The sequence below is a fragment of the Bombus impatiens genome, unplaced genomic scaffold (assembly GCF_000188095.3).
Source record: "Bombus impatiens unplaced genomic scaffold, BIMP_2.2 scf_0418, whole genome shotgun sequence".
In the NCBI taxonomy this organism is placed as follows: domain Eukaryota; kingdom Metazoa; phylum Arthropoda; class Insecta; order Hymenoptera; family Apidae; genus Bombus; species Bombus impatiens.
Genome location: NT_176837.1, coordinates 2,469,080 through 2,486,772, shown reverse-complemented (window position 1 = coordinate 2,486,772; position 17,693 = coordinate 2,469,080). Strand labels below are relative to the sequence as shown.

At 35.4% G+C, this 17,693-nt stretch overlaps 1 protein-coding gene across 10 annotated transcripts in view; it reads right to left on the bottom strand.

Moving 5' to 3' along the window:
* Positions 1 to 17,693, bottom strand: part of LOC100746979 (phospholipid-transporting ATPase ID) — a 70,906-nt gene that overhangs the window by 22,597 nt on the left and 30,616 nt on the right. For 5 of the 10 annotated variants that reach the window (XM_024368310.2, XM_033321293.1, XM_033321294.1 and 2 more), the window contains exons 1-2: positions 16,027 to 17,198; positions 3,371 to 4,248 (exon numbers count right to left, since the gene is read on the bottom strand). Coding sequence is in view for 1 of the 10 variants with exons in the window: in XM_033321297.1 (XP_033177188.1) it covers positions 3,371 to 3,404 (34 nt within the window). In the remaining 9 variants the exon portion in view is untranslated. Of the gene's footprint in view, positions 1 to 1,144; positions 1,826 to 3,370; positions 4,249 to 16,026; positions 17,199 to 17,693 lie in introns of those variants that run through there. The other 5 variants (XM_033321289.1, XM_033321290.1, XM_033321291.1 and 2 more) reach the window with 4 other exon arrangements.

The following is a 17,693-nucleotide window of genomic DNA, read 5'->3' as shown; positions in this document are numbered from 1 at the left end:
TTATATTTATAAATATTATATCGCCAGAGTACATCTAAAAACTCATCGATTTTAAAATCTGCAAAAATTAATTCGAAATATAAGCTATTTATTAAGATGGAAGTGTGGCAGTTATCCAATAAAATTTGTAACATTTAACGATAAGATCAGACCTTAAAATAGGTTACTTTTCAATTCTTTCTTATATATTAAGCAATACACACAAACAATATTTTATTGAAGACCCGGGAAATCTAAAAATTATCAGGTAAATTATAAAAGAGAGCATTTTTTTTAATAATGCTCTATACAAATAGAATGTATCGAAAATAAATTTTTAATGTCAACTATTAAATATTTGAAAGAAGAGAGGTTTAATATTCCCGACATTTTTATTGAGGTCATAGTTTCAACACGTTGCGGAGTATAATAAGGAGGTAACAATATCATCTACAATCATCGACACCAATCACAAGCAAGTCATTTACGGGTAGATTTACATTTGCTTAGGAAATTGCTAAATGGGCGCCGTCACTGGCGTCAAAGGTGCTCGAGTGATTCTGTGTCTGTTACGCCCATTTCATTTCTTTTGTATTATACCATCAATAAAATGCTAAAATAGATGGACAACTAACCTGATTTGAAAAGAATTTAATAACGCGCGTCAGACCATATTCTAAATGCACGGCTATAGACGATGAACAGACAACTATTCCGGACGAATAATCGTCGTCTATGGAAAAAGGTAGCTTCTATTAACGCATACACGTTATATACGTGGGAAACAATGAAATATACGTATGTAGACAAAAAATTATATCTATCAACGAGCTTGACAATCCTAACGACTAAGTAGGTGATACACTGTAACTACTTAAACGTCTGCAGAGCAACGTTTCAACGACATATATATTCGCCTAAATGTATTATCAGATGACTCGTATTGTTGATTATCCTGATCGATTATCGGCATCTGATAGGAAAATCGTCAAATCGATCGTATCGATTCCTGGTTGTTTCGTTGATTTTATACTACATAATCTATAGCTGAAATACGATACGAGATAAACGTTTCCTAATTTCCCAGTTCGACGTTAATAGACGTTACGATCATTTTCTACGGCAGTATATGACCTTCGTTTTCTTTCTAAGGGAATCAGGTTACCTCGTTGTTTTCGCAGTCAGTGCAAGGGTACAGGCGGTCGAAGCGCCCGCGTCGACGAGGGCGACGTCGTTATAACGATCGCCGTTGATGAGAGAACATATCGAGGCCGTTTAACGTAAAATTTCGCCAAGAAAATTATTCACTTTGATTCACGCACGGGATAAACGTTTGAAATGTTTGCCACGGTAATCAATAGTTCGATGATGATGCTTCCTTCGAAATACGTCTGAAGGAACCAACCATATAGAAATCCACACTAGAATGTCGCACAATGTCGACGATGACAGCAACGAATAGATCGAGATGCGACACGGCACTGATATACTCCATTTACGATTTCTAGGATAAACCGATCAATCGGTGCGTGTTGGGTGGGCACCATCTATCGTTTCGACGATTGTCGAACACATCGGGCACCGCCGGCATTCTATGTTTTTTGCCACTGTCAGCACTATCGTCACCATAACCATTATCTCCGACACCTCTTCGACTTGAATTATATGCTACTATTTACAGATTACCATATCGCGGAATACAGGAATCGAAAGTTACACGTCGTATAACCGCGTATACATCTCACGTCTCTCATGCACTGCACGAGGGTGCCGTTGCACGACGGCGTGCTTTGCACTTCGAACAGTACAACGAAGACCCGAGTCGTCGAACGAGGTATTGTTCGATGATCGTCGAGAGACTTCAAGGCGTCGTCCCTTGACGGCGCCACAAGTCACCTCGCCGGTGGTGCCGTGAACATTTCAAGGCAACAACCACCGCGTTCGTTGTTGTCGGGAAACATCCACCGCTTGGGGGTAAAGAGGATTGCTACGTTAGCGATTGCCAGAACAGTTAAGCCTTTTGAATCAATGTTGGAGGTTTCAGCGCGAAACACATAGCGGAAGTTGTGTAACATGTAATAATGTTTTTACTTGTTGCAATGTGAGCTAGATATCGGATGCGGTTCGTAGAGGGAGTTATCAATCATTCGATAAACTTTAAACGTCCATGAAACGCTATTATGACAAATGTAACAATAATAACATACATTGTATCGTTTCAACAGTTGGACAAGGAGATACTTTTCTCATTAATCAAAGATTAGATTCAGATGGCACTGTACAAAAGCCTTAGATCACCTATCATAATGATCTTATAATGGTAACTACAGTAAGCTACGCTAGAACGAATAAAATTAGTCCTCGAACCACGTTCGTTATAGCATCTGTTCGTTGCAACATATATCGAAACATATGTATATATTTAGAAGTAACTCGTCCCAGGCCCACAGTTAAAAGCAAGATTATCACCAGTACAACTGTTTGAACAATCGTAAAATGTAAACTAAAAAATAAGTGATAAAAACAATATGAAATTTACTTATTTAATGGGAATTATAAATTGATGAGGCAATCATATTCGCCAGCCTTCTTCAGCTTTTGTTATCTTTCCATAAGCAACTCGCTGTGCCCATTGATTGTGATATTCGGTACTCGTTCATCCTGGACCACGTTAGTTTATAGTATTATTCACAAGTTATTACGTTACTTAATTGTCTTCTACGTGATAGATATTACTGAACGAGAGAAAGAGAGATTCGAACATACTCGTATCATCAGTTAGTGTTTACTTTTTACGATCGTAACGAACGCGGAGTAAAAAAGTCGCCGGAGCGACCGATATTTCTTTGTGCTCGTTGTAGCATCTTTCTACGTTATAGGATTCTGACGTTAGTCATGAAAGTTGTTCGTTATAGCATACCTTACTGTTATAATATTTTCGAAAATATTTCTACATATTGTTGTATATACATTTTTAGATATTCTCTTACAAATTGTTAAGACTACTTTCTCTCAGGGCTCTACTTAGAAGGTAAGTTATATGAAGAAAGGGAAGAAGAACGCAATAATGTATTGAAAGATTATACAAGAAAGATCAGTTAAAGTATCAATTATTAATTCTTGGATAAAACACTCCTTGAACAGTAACAACAAATTTAGAATAATACCAACTATTTTTATATACATTTATATAAACATCTCCCTCTGTTAGATGATTTAAGACTTTTGCACAGTACTGTACATTTGCATCAGACTACCGTTTACAATGAGAATCATCGTGCAAATATACACAGGCTAATTACAATAAAATTGCATCAACAAGTATCACGAATTACGTGAGTTTTCCATTTATGAAGTTACCTGTATGTTAATCAATTTAATAATCACTCACCTTGCATAGGACGCGTGGCAGCGCTGCGCGACATTGTTTGTGTGGTCTGTTAGGCTGCAGCTCGGAGTTAGGCGCTTTTGGACGGAGTTTGTAGATATGTTTCGCGCGAGATGTGACGCCTGTTAAAAGTACTTCCTCAGCTCGAAGACTCTTCGCGACTGATTTTGTAAAAAATGCATCAAACTTACGGCACGTCCGCCGTGGTGTAAAAACGAGGGTAAAAAATGACCTTCTGCTCCCGTTTGACAATTGTGATACTGTTACGTGCGCTGTTACGTTGTTTCTCGCAGCTAGAGCTGTCGTTCGCGAATCGACAGTGGTCCTCGCCAATGGACACCAGGAACCAGTGTATCTTCTCGATATTGCAATTAATATCGTTTTACCGTTACTCCGGATGTTCGACTTCCGTGTTCCAAGAAGTTGATTATTATTATCGGCAACGTGGAGATAGAGAATCGGTAATTGTTTCAATTTACGGCGAAAAAGACGAGAGAAATTGAGGCACGTATAAGATAAAGATGACGCGTAGGCGGCCGTTTCCTTCGTACGACAAGCATCAAGTGTCGGATGTCTCGATATTCGACGAGAACGTTGAGGACAATGCAGGGCAAAGAACGGTGCCCTTGCGTTCAGGTCGGATATTCTGCGGCTAAATAATGGTGACAGGATATCCGGTGTGGGGGGTACGGGGGGTCCTTTGGGGGTGGCGTCCATGTGGGGTGAATGGTCACCTCCTTTCTTTCCTCTCTCCTACGACCCACCTCCTCCTCCAGGACCTCCTCGTCAGGGTGCCCCAGCTTTTGGTGTCCGAGAACACCTTCCCTGCTCGTCGCCAAGTTTCACTTACCCCCTCCCACACTGAGCTTTGCGAGCACACGCTGTAACAGAACATGACAAATCTTTAATTAGAAATCAAACTTCGATAAGTTATAATACAAAATACATAATAAGTTAAAATACAAAATTGTTATTTTTATATACAAACTATTCTGGTTGTAATGCTTTTCATTTTCACTTTTCAATTTTAATGCATCTTCAAATGCGTATATTTTAGCGGAATAGTTTTCTGCCCTTTCTAGTTCAAATCTAGTGTCTATCATTGTAGACAAATATGCGAAAAAAAACTGAAGTTTCATTATCTTTCCGAGTTATCTTTGCTTTTCTTCGTTCGACATAAGATATTTAGTCGTTATATATTTTGTAACAAGTATACATAAACGATAAATTACGTAGAGAACCTCAAATATTTTGATGTATCTTGAGAAATGAAAAAATTCTAAATGAAACATTTTAATTCAGCATTATGAGCATGTTTCATGAAAGAAAATACAGATAAAAAGATTTGTGAGATCTTTTATTTTTAGAAGAAACATCATGACAAAATAGGCATATGTATACAACGATCAAATATGACACATAACAAATCATGATGGTCCTTGAATAATCAATTTGCTTTGGACAAACGAAACCAATTTGCAATCAGATAATATTGTTGCGCGCCACCTGCACAGTTATTGTAGTATTTTCCCTGTTATTAAATGTGGCATTGAAAATGTTTGAATAAATCGATTCAAAGTGATATGCTCTTATCACGAAATCTTTGTCCTGTAACACTATTCGACTAAATACCACTCAGAAATACTCCATTGATATATTTTATATTTACGGTGAGATCACTTGCTGTTTCCAGGAATAATTTTAATTCATCTTAATGGTTGAATTCTATAATTTTATCAATATAATAAATTTTATTTCGATGAGAAACTGTACCTGTCCCGAAAAGTACAGCTTGACTGTAAGTGCAGAATTTAGAATTATTGAATCGCACTTTATCGTGTTTCATCATTTTATAGCAAGAGGAAAGCAAAATAGCGACGTGAACAGAAGTTAAGTAAACTAAGTAAAGTACTTGGTACGAAGAATCTATAACTTGTATCATTTTCATCATCGCCAGTGCATTTTTAAGCAACCACGCAATTCGTGCAGCAAGTGGGATATGAAAGCCGAAGGGCAATGGGTCAGAACTACACACAGCTGATCCATAAGAACCAACAAGCTTAGCGGTCAATCGAAGCAAAGTCGCGACGTCCGCGATCTTATTCCGTATGCATGTATCCTTGGAGTAAAGTTTTTCATATCTGACGTGTTCGTACATAACGAAGAGTTGCATTAATAAAGCAGGGAACTTTTTTCACGTTATAAGTTTATTAGAAATCACGATGAAACACGCCTACTATAACAACTTCACATTATCATTTTCTCTTGAATAATACCTAACGTTTCTTTTTCTTTAAAGCACATGGTCGTAGCTGAATCATAAAGGATAACGACACAATTTAATTTAGATTTGAATTAGATCACTTAATTTGAAATATTTAATTTTGATATGTTTTATTTTACGTTTCACGCGATAAATTTTGATGGCCATTGATGGTCTTTGTTAGATATAATACAAATTACAACGCAATTCACATTAAAGTTAGATTACTTAATTTATAATAAATATTTGATTTTAGCAATTTAGTATTTTATATCTTACGTGAGACGTGTCATGAATGACATTTATTACATAAAATTAGAGTGATATATAATACAAATAAAAATTCAGTAACTTGGCTCAAATCGACGATTCGTCAATAATTCGAGGATATTAATTAAACGTTATTTGCACTTGAGGCAAGTTTCAAAGGTATATGAAAAAATGATGCGATAATATTCAACAGCAGGGAGTTCCGACAGTGTTAAATTCTTCATAGTTCCATTTCCGTTTCGCCTGGTGGTTTCGCCTGATATCGAACCGAACAACGCGTGCTCTGCTCGCCCGCTTGAAAATCATTCCACCTTCCGTAAATATCATAGGTTACCTTTACCAGTGATTCATCGAAACACCAGTTGATTGGAATCAACGCATTGAATGGTACGATCAGCAGCCGAATTGCGGTAATCTTTGGGTACATTCTGATTTAAAAGGAAACGCTATAAACGGTGTATGTACGTATAGCATCGTACAAGTAACAATATAGCTCATAAAATGAAGTTTGATAAATCAACCAACTGTTAAACTCTAACTAACATGTAGTTACAGATATGTAGAACTAGTTTTATCGTTATAGAATCATCGACTTTTTAATATACCCTTTATAATACACTTAGATCATATTTTCAGAATGTTATGGGGATATGAAGTATAAAAAGCACAAAAAAAAATATTTCTAAACTCTGTCTTTCGAAGGTGAAAGGTCCAGCAAAAGTTAGTCAGCCGATTGCCAAAGCACTTTCGTACAAATTTCTATCGAATAAAATTTTTCTCATTTTTATCATAAAAAAGACACGATTACGTACAATATAAGGTTTCAGTTATTTTTAATAGACTAAAGAAAATGATAGAAAACGAAAATACCAAAACAGCTTCAAAAACTACACCCATATGTCGTACTAAATACAAATTTTATTGTACCTACACTGTGAGTCAATTTTACGAATAATAGATGTCACCTACCCCTGTTCTTCTAGATCAGAATATCTTCAGGATCATCGTTCTTGTACCAAAAAGTTACAAAACTCCGGTTCTACGAATCAATGTGGCTAAGATTACTCTTCTTGAAGCGCCGCGTCGATCGTTCGGAAAATCGGTTTAGGGGATGACGAGTTCGATATTAAAAGCTTTACATTGTAACGGTGACAGAGGTGTAACGTTAGCGGATCGCACCTGTCGCTATTAACAAAAGCGAAATCATGCTACTAGCGACACTGACCGTCGACCTACATGGAGAGTTCTTCATTGACGAGCATTTTTCATTCCCACTGTATTTGTGACCCCGATAAAACGATACTGTAGGAGCAATCCTATGGGCTCACAAACACGCAACAATCACAACCCTATCGACTGAAAGCGGCGTTAATCGACCTTTAACTGTAGCCTTTGTCGGCCCATTTCCGAAATTCTACAATGCACGGCAAATATTCGCACGAAAATTTCATGCTTTTCTTCCTATTTTTATCCTCCCTTCGCTGTTTAAAAATACTTTTTATTTATAGTTATTTATAGTAGTTATTTATAGCGAGCCATTAGAAGGACGAAATTACGCGTGCAACTCGTCCTTTATTGTAGAACTAATATGAAAGAGAACTGCAGGGAGTTCAAGCCTTCAAAGGGTGTAGATATTTATCAAATACAACTTGTTTCAAAAGTTACTTAAATGAATATTTTTTGCCGCTTTCATACATGCTTTTATTACGCGTTATAGAAACTGCAAATAAAACTTCGTATTTCGTAATTGAAACACTAATAGTTTCGGTTACTAACAGCACGTACTATCTCGATACGAAACTGAACAAAAATTGAGATATTGATAAGTTAATAATCGTGTGATTATAATTTTTAGATAAACCTATTTGTGTAATTTTGTCGTAGTATTATACTATCTTTTGAGATAATAATACGAGTCATACGTATCATAAAAGTATGAAAAGTATGAAATATGTAAATATAAAAGATATAAATATATTGAAAAAATAGAAAAGAAATATAGATATCATATGATAGCGTATATTTTATAATCGATAGATTCCTCTCTTTATACTTATAGTCATTAGCCTACAACCTACGACATTATAACTTTCGTCTTTACTCTATTTTACGCGATTGTGCGACATAATAAAAAAAAAGCTCAGTGTTATTAACATCATTAACGCCTTTCATGTTACGAATATCAATCCTTCGTTTGAAATTTTATCTCTAGTTTTGAAAATAGTTCGAAATCGAATTATTAGCTTAGAAAGATAGTGGAGGGAAGCTCTCTCTGAGGAAACATCGAGTCCGTACGCTATTTCGGGGATTTGTTTGATGTTCGTGTCACAGGTTGTTTGCGATGACGTTCGAAGGTTTTAGCTATCGGCATGAATGAGAGTTTAACGTATGCTTTATCCTCCCTGGGATGTTAATTGAGTTAACGCCGTATACGCTGTGTGCGGAATGTAATCTGCAACTTGAGGCTTTGCGAGCGTTGCAACAGATTTTAGCGTGGCCGAGTGACACTCTAAACACGAGGAATTTACTCTTCCACGATTTTCAACTTTATATTTCTCTTAACTGCAATTTCCAAAGGTATACTTATGAATATTAACTTAGTGCTCGGCAAGCTAACATGAATTTCATCATTTCAAAAGATAACACCGCGAGTTGCACGTACATTTGTGGTTATTAAGTTGTACATCGTCATAAGTACAACTTCAAATTACGACAAAGATGAAAATTCCTACACTTTCATCGACACTCCGCTTTGCAGTTGTGCATTGAAAAAAGAATATCTGAAATATGTATCTAGGCGTCAACAAGAAGTTATTAAACAAATATAATGTTTATAAAATAGCGTAGAAAGTAAACAAATAAAAGATTAAATAATCAGTATCAATTTTCTCAAATATGAAATAACAAGAGTTACGAGTTAACAATAAAAAAAAGACACAAAAGGAAATCCCTAAAAATTATTTCGATTAGACGTCGTCAAGTTTTGAAGAATTTACGTATACGTTCGAAGTTAAGTACGAAGTATGCAACTTTGCATTATTTAAATCTGGACGTATTAAAACAAATAATAAGTTTGCAGGGCCACGTATTATTAGTAGCAGTCATAAGAAATTATGGAGTTGGATCAATACTGACGCTCTTTCTTTGGGTGGTCAAACGTTTGAAATCGCGTGCGAATTGACGTATTTCACAGAAATAACGAAAAATCAATAGGTTTTTAATAGGGTCGTGGCTAAAACATAATCATAGAGTGTGCCAATTTGTCAACGATTTCCACGAACACCGATATAATTTAATGAAATAAATGGGAAGGACGATGAAATCGACACGATAACGAGGTTAACGATATACAGATGAGCGAACAAAGGAATTAGCAATTTCAGATTAATCGTTCGATGCAGACAGACTTAATTTGTAGTACTAAAAAGTACTCGAGTATAACAATACGTACATCTTTTATACCATGCATAAGCATACAGTCGTAAAAGTTCGATGTAGAATTATTTTAAACACATAGAAATCAGTGATGATTTGCACGAGGCTAAAAAAATTGAGATTATTCTTAGACAAATTTATAATGCTTATCAGTTACCGTTATCATTACGCTACTGTTCATATTTATTTGAACGACGTAAAATATCGATGGGCTAGTTACTGCGATAATTGAAATTTAAGATATCATAGTCAATGCACGATGAAAATTGTGTTAATTAATTGAACGAAGTCCATCCAGTAATAACAACTACTTAATTCCTAGTTTATGTTTTGTAATCAAACTGACCTATGATTTATAATTAGGAGTAGCTATAGAAAATCAAGAAGAACTTTAAAGAAAATATATCCTTAAAAAAGGATTGAATTTCGTAGATATTGAACATAGAGAAGACTAACATTTTTCTTTCAACGATATATACATACATGCCAAAGCTCGCGTATGTATGTGCATGATACTTTAATCAGGGAATCAAACGCAACGTTAATCTCCGACGAATGTAATCTGTGACAATGAAAAATTTCAAGTGAAATTTATATTAAATGATTTATGTATAAACAACGACGACACTAACAGTAATCAAAGAAACGATTATATTGGCCAGTGAAGATCAAGAACGTAATGTCACAATAAAGATAAATTAAATCATACGATAGATTACACCGAGAGTAGAACAAATAAAAAAGTCGCATATGCAGACGATACATATGTGAAAAATGCACTGTCCATACAAGATACAGAGGTCGTCAAGGGGTTAATTTAGATACACAACAGTACCATATACGATGTTGTTTCAGCTCGCGCTTGCTCAAAGAAATCAATTTAGTTCTGTTTCAGTGCTCTCTTGTTTTAAATCGACACAGCACAGCGTCCCTGTTCCAATCGTTAAAATGCGAAGAGAAGAAAAGAAAAAGAAGCATTCGACATCAACTTTATAATAATTTTTTAATAATAACTTTATTCAAATAATTATCGTATAATAAAGGCAAATGATAAGGAACAGCTGGAACAAATAGAGTTCTTCGTGTCACGTGTATTTTAAACGCACGGGTATTAATGTGTCAGCATTTTAGTTCGTGCAATTTTTAGTACGCGAGTACTCGTGTAGTGAAGTATATTTAGCAAAGCGAAATACGTGTACACGATAGTCTATATTATTGTAGCGATCTGTTTATACATTCTAATTCATTCTACAAAAACATGGTGTACAAGAGAAATATAACTTTTTCTGAGATCGAGTTCAAGACCGTATGTAACAATTACAAATTATAATAAAGTTTGCTTTTTTTTTCATAATTAATTGCATTTTCTCCTTTTCTGTTCCGTACATAAGTACATGCATATATATGACCATATCATTGCAATTCATACAACGAATATTTTATGTGTAAAAGCATTTATGAACATAGGTTTTTAATGTTCCAGCACACGTATCAGATACTCCGTTCAATCGTTTTCGATTCGTAACTACAAAGATCGCAGGAAAAGAATAACCCATTAAATAACTAATTTAAAAAAATTTTATTAATCATAAATTAACTTTGCCGTTGGCAAAAATTAATCGTATCTACCAATTACTATATGTATACACGTTCCTCGGTTGACGCACATAATCCATCACTGCTCGTACATTATCAATCCTAGCCAGGCTAACACGAGCCATAAAACGAAACACAAGAACTTCAAATTTCCCGTCATCGTAGACGAATAACCACGGTGTTTATCGAACACGAGTCGCTAAAACAAATAAAAGGGGGGGAAGAAAGAATTGTATTATTTCTGTAAGGCACATCGCCACTGCAAATGTTTGATGACGATAAGGAGCAAAGGTATCTCACGTCGCTGCAAATATCATAACGCGAAACACTGTGGGTTGTAAAACAGTCGAGATAACGTTTAACGCTCGGTAAACGCTCAGTCATCGTTTATCGTTTCAAAAAGGTGACCAATAATTTGTATCTTCTTCATGTCAGCCACCACGTTCTCCGCAAGTTCAAACAATTTACCTTTCACCCTTCGCAATTAATGTATCGTCGTGCCAGCAGCAGTTTTTCACTGATCACTACGTGTGATGTATATCGTTTCGAGTTTTCCTGTAGCGTTTTGTATTCTTATTCTCGCGATTGCGTTATCTTGCTAACTTAAATCTTATAGATATCGTGCGAGATTTTGTATCTTATTTTTCGTCGAGAGGTTTCGAACGTGACGTTCTACGCAAACATCTTTTAGATAGCCTCGCACATGTTGATACGTTTAGAATTGATACGTGAGAAACTGCTATATTTTGAAGGTACTAATATTGTTTGTGATGAATTTTTTTATCATTTATAAGATGCTTTATAGGATGTGTATATAGCATATAGGGTTCGTATTTTCGTGAACTAAGAATATGAAATTCGAGCAGAGATTTGTTTCATTCATTAAAGAAATAGATAATGTTGCAGATTACACAGCCATCCGTTTCTTTCGTTTATTTTGGTCACAATGCCTATCTTATATTTAGTCATTACCATAATACATATCGCATATTCGCTTCCCATTAGTGATTTAAACAAGGAACAGTTATCTCATATTATCTACATTACAACATATCTTTATTATTACAAATAACGACTATGTATCTATTTGTACTGTTTAGATCTAAACTTGTTAATTTGGTCTATGAAATTAATAATTTTTTACTCACTATATATCAAAGTGGGTACGATGATACTTTGTCATCAATTTCTCTATTTTGTTTGACGATATGTAATAATTATGAATTACGTTTTTCCAAATAAAATTTTTCATTGCTATAGAAATTCTCACTGTAGTATAGATCAAAGTTGCTGTATCTCTTAAACGCATGACGATAATTTTTACACGATATTTTAGTGCCACGCCCTCTCCATAAGACTGAAAATTCTCGTCATTAAATGAATTTTTAAAAAGTGATTTCCAAAACTATCTCCCTAAAATTGTGATGATAAAATTTCAAACAAAATTTAAGACCACTAGCTCCTATTGTACTGATACAGTAAGATAAAAGTAGTAAATCTATCCCTCGATAAAATATAAAATTGTAAAATATTGTAATTATCATACAGCGAAAGTATTTAGCAAAATTCGAAAATCAAGCTCGATTATTACTTTAAAAAATGACCTATTATTTGATAAGAAAAAAGAAATAAATAAATAAGAATATCATAATTATATACTTCCATTTGTTTAAAAAAAATTGTATAAAAGACGCGATCGTACACAGGAACGAATCCACCACCTGTTTGCTGACGCGTGCATACAGCTGAATCGACACTCCACGTTTTACCTCTAATTTTAGAGACTTGCACATGGTCACATAAAAAAGATTCACTGAAATCTTTATATTTTAACACTATTGAAATAAATGTACAAAAGTTAAGGATATATCTATAGAAAAAAATAGATTTCTCGTTAACACCTTATTGGTAGTATTTTTAAGAAATGAGTTCGAAAGTTCATACTTTTCAAATAGCAAGAACCAACGCATTTTCAATATTTACATACCAAGGTATAATTATTTCAGAATAATTACGTTATAGTTACAGGACTACGAGGATCGCTAATTGGAGTTCGCCGTAGGTAACATAAGTTTTAGTTAGAATAATGACAGGTATGGTCGTTAATCATTTAACTGTTTCTGTGCAGTTGTAAGTCGTGCTCCGGATATTATAAACATTATTATAATTTTGTGCTCACAAACTTAGATATAAGCTTTTCGTTGAAACAAATCATAACTCTAACAAACCAGAAGACCAACATTCCTCTATTCTTTCGTCGGAATCAAGAGCTATAAAACATGTATAATTTTATGATTCTGTTTCTTGAATACGATTTCGTTTAACTCAGAGTCCACAAAAAAATTGAAACTTGCACAAGAAGTGGCAACTAGAAGAATTTGCGTCGACCAGATCATAAAACCAATAAAACAACAATGTGTATCTGACGAATCAGACGCGTGTTCTAGTAATTCAGCACGTACAATTGATCGTAACATCTTCAAGCGCTGGTATAAATGACTAATATGCCTAGAACGACCATGATCCCGAGTTGATATTGCCCGATTTTGCAACTATCGGGCCAGAAATAATTTCTGGTTGGGAGACGAATGGTCTGAAATTGATCTCGACGCGGTTCGCGATTTCTCGCTTTTGTACTCCAATCTTTTTCACGAACTGTTCCCGAAAAAACGAGGGGCAGCAGAGTTGAACAAGAGGAAATCACCAACGAGCAGAGTATATTTTGCTACGCCATACAAGACGTTTCCAGAGGGTTGGAAACAGAAGGGGAAGTAGAGATAATGGAAGAAGCAACTTAACGAGTGTACAGAAACAACGAAGAATGGCCAAGGAAGAAAACATTTCAGAAGATGTCTCGATAGTTAGGTGACTCACTTCCTTCTACATGATGGATGAATAACCATTCTAAACTTCTCTAATGGAAATGATATTTTAATATTGCGACTTAATACGATCAACGCGCTTCGTTTAAAACGAGAAAAAAAAATAACAGTGCGTTGGATGGAGAGCCTGATGTAGGTCTATTTATAGTTTCCGTGATTATTCACGTAATTGGAAAATGTCTGGTAATTTGATCTTTCTTTCGTTTCTTATAAGTAGACTACAGATATTTACGCAAGTTCGCGTATTCTGACGAATGTATTGTAATTGATCCATCTGTTCTCATTGGCTATATATGTGAATATACGTGTATGATTAACATGAAGCAAAATGAAATTTATATTTCGATATATATTTAAATTTGACTTTATTACTTTTGTAGCAAACCCACTTCACACCTTTCACGAATAAAGATGTTTCCATTCACGATATTTCAGAATTTGAAAAGAAGACATTCGAGAAGATACAAGGACGAAGAACAGGCGATGAAATGAGAATAATAGGATTAAAAAAAAAAATAGAACCTAGAAAATTGTTTTATTTATAAAATATTGTGAAGAACGCTTTACTTGGGATATTTTATATATCTTTGCATGTTATATGTATTCCATGCACATTTGTATCTTTAATATACGATTATGATATACGAATTGTAAGCGAAGAAATAGTTATTAAAATCGAGACCGAAATGGTATAAAACGAAAATACGCTTGCCTTAGCAGCAAATGTTTTACCAGTTTCATCGCGAAACAAAAGTATTCCCTCCGTATGACGGAAGCTCATTTGGAAAACACAGCCAGTACGCATGATGCATACATTCATGATATCACGATTGGCCGATTGCCAACCGTATCTATACACTGTCTACTTTTACTCGAATTTATCGTATTTTTCAACAGTGATCCACGATCGTTCTGGCTACATCGTTTTTTTCTTCTCAATCTTTTCACGTTCTTCTTTTATTCGATTATTCGAAAAATTTGTAGTTCCATTGTTTACTCGAGACGAGGTCGACAGAGGATTATTTATAAAAATCCGAAAAAATTATTATACTACTCGCCGATAAATGATGAAGAGCCACCATAAAAAAAACGTTACATTATACAATACATCACACCATATACGGATCCTCGAAATTATACTCATCTATTTTCGAACGTCCCGTGCAATTTTATAGAACGCTGATATCATTGTACGTTATTTTTAAATTTTTCTCAAATTTCGTTACAAACATCGGTAACCACGTGTTGCCTTAAAAAATCACGCGTAAGGTAAATACTTAAAGAATTGTAAATTGAAATGTTGCATAAATGCTCGTACACATTTTGTTTATACAGTTAACGCATTTTGTTCTTGTATACACAGTTTAATCTGTTTTATTCGAACTTGATCGTATTTATTCTAATTGGTGATATCCGTGGATCGCTACTTATTTCGGTGAATTATTATTCACGATTACGGTACAAGAGCAATGAAAATAAATGTCCAGCATTTAATCGGCCATGTCGCTTAACACGAGATCGGCCGAGGAGTGCGATGTGTTAACGTTTCTCTCATCGATCGCGTGTTACAATGAACTCTTTTTTAGTGCCTCTCCACCCCGTCGGAGATATTGATCCTGACAAATTGTTGAGATTATCGTACGCGATGATTCGCGAATGTCACCGGGAATTTATTCAGTGGCGAGACAAATTAAAGGGGACGCTGGGACATTAAAATAGATTACACGATCGAAAAAAAAAAAAAAAAATTAAACACATAATTTAATTAATTGGATATTTAGTCCTTTGTGATTCCACGTTGTCGATATTGCGCGAATCATATTTTTTCATGATAAGATTTAATTCGATAGAAATAGGAACCTCCGGCAAGTCAGATCAATCAACTCCACTTTTTATTAATTTCTTCATTACATATGTACAATGAACATTTAGGTCTCAAGAAACAAACGACGCTCTCGTGTATCCATTCGTCGTAAGATGACACAAATAATGGTAAATTTTAAGGTAAACTGAAGAGACAGTGTTTGTAGCGTTATTTTTTATGTTATGTTTCAATTTATGGAATTGATCAATGTGGCTTCTGAACCAGTCATATGTAAGCGCAGCTCGGACTTCAAATAATTAAGATCGAAGCACGAACGTAGCACGTGAATTAAAATTATAGATAACAGCTAACCAATAATTATCAGCATATAACATGAAATAAAGAATACCTTGAAGAGCACCAGAATTCATGTCTTCGCATAGTAGAAATCACACGTTCTGACGTTTTCACCTTTTGTCACCATAAAACCAAAAACGTATATAAATTTTCAGTTGCAAACTTATACCTCGACAACCACGAAGATCGTGTCCAACCAGCACGGAAACATTGTTCGTCGAGGGAACACTTTAAAAATGTTGCTGAACTGTTCACCGTTCAGATTAAAAAAACCATATTTTCTCATCGGCGAAAAATATCTATAAGGCTTCGATCCGAAGCATAGTTCGTCCAACGTGTCTTATAATCGTAACAACGAATTGATCCCAGTGGGTCAAGGTTGCGAGAAATCCTTCGTAGCGATCGACCACCTTCCCCTAGGTAGATTGAAGGAGTTGAGCGGCAACGAAATCACGACTTTCGAAACTACGTTGCTCGAAAACTGAACCAATTCCATCAACGATCTTTTCAATCTTCTTCAACCGTGGGGAATCTCGATTTTTATCGACGCAGTTCCTTCGAACGAAAACGATCGAAGAAGCCGAGAAATACACAAGTTCGACGACCGTTTAAAAAAATAACTTTCGAGGCACACAGTCGACCTTGCGTTCAATTTTAACCGGTCGTCCACGATCACTCGGTTTATCTATTGCTTCCAATCTTTGCAGATAGAAACGAGTTATTTTCCAGCGATTTCACACTCGTTGCTGTCACTGATAATTATCAAACTTGGCCACGAGGTTCGTCGGCGTTCCCGCGAATTCGCAAAAGTTTCAGCTTTGGAAACTGAAATGATCGGAGAGTTAAAATAACAGGCACTCTGTGTCACTGTACGAATCTTCCACTTTGTGACGATTATGCTGTTTCTGTTTTTTATTTAACAAGTAAATGCTTTTGTATTTGATCAGCCGCGTGTAACTTGACGGAATGTAACAAAGAGAGGCACTTGGTAAAATCGAGCACGTTTAACTGGCAACTTTCATTCGTCGATGAAAAAATGAAAGAAAACGAAGGAAATGATCGTAGGAGAACAACTCGAGGATGTAAACTCACGTTTCGCGATACCGATCCTCCGGTGTCTCGTGGATCACGAAGAATGAGAAACGTTCTAGCGTGTACACCGATCAGAAAGGCCGTCCGGTCGGAAGCTTACGCCATTCTCGACTGACGAGCAAAACGGCGAAGCGGCATTTCCCCATCGGTGCGCGCCTCGATCGAGGAAAAAGCTTCTGTAGGTGGGGATACCACGACGCCGTTCTACCCACAGGAAAACACGAAAGTTCAAACGACACGCAACGTTTTTAATCAGAGCTTTTATTTTTCTTTCTCTTTCTCGTTTATCAAGAAAATATTATTTGTTACATCGAAAACATCGCGCGATTATATAAATATGTCGTATATGATTCTCATCCTGTTTCTTATTCTTTTCCTTCCTTTCTCTTTTTTTTTTTTTTTTTTTTTTCGAGGAAGAAATAGAAAAATTTGCTAGGACAAACTTCTAGTAATAATTCAAGATATCTTTCTTTTAATTTGTTCTTTAAAAATAGATGAATTTTATATGTCGAGTTACTAAATGGAAATTTAATTATTCTCATCTTTTGCTCGTTTAGTCGAGTATTGTTTCTCTTCTCGATGTGGACAGCGTTTCGTTTCACGTTGAAGGACTCGCAGATGTTTCCG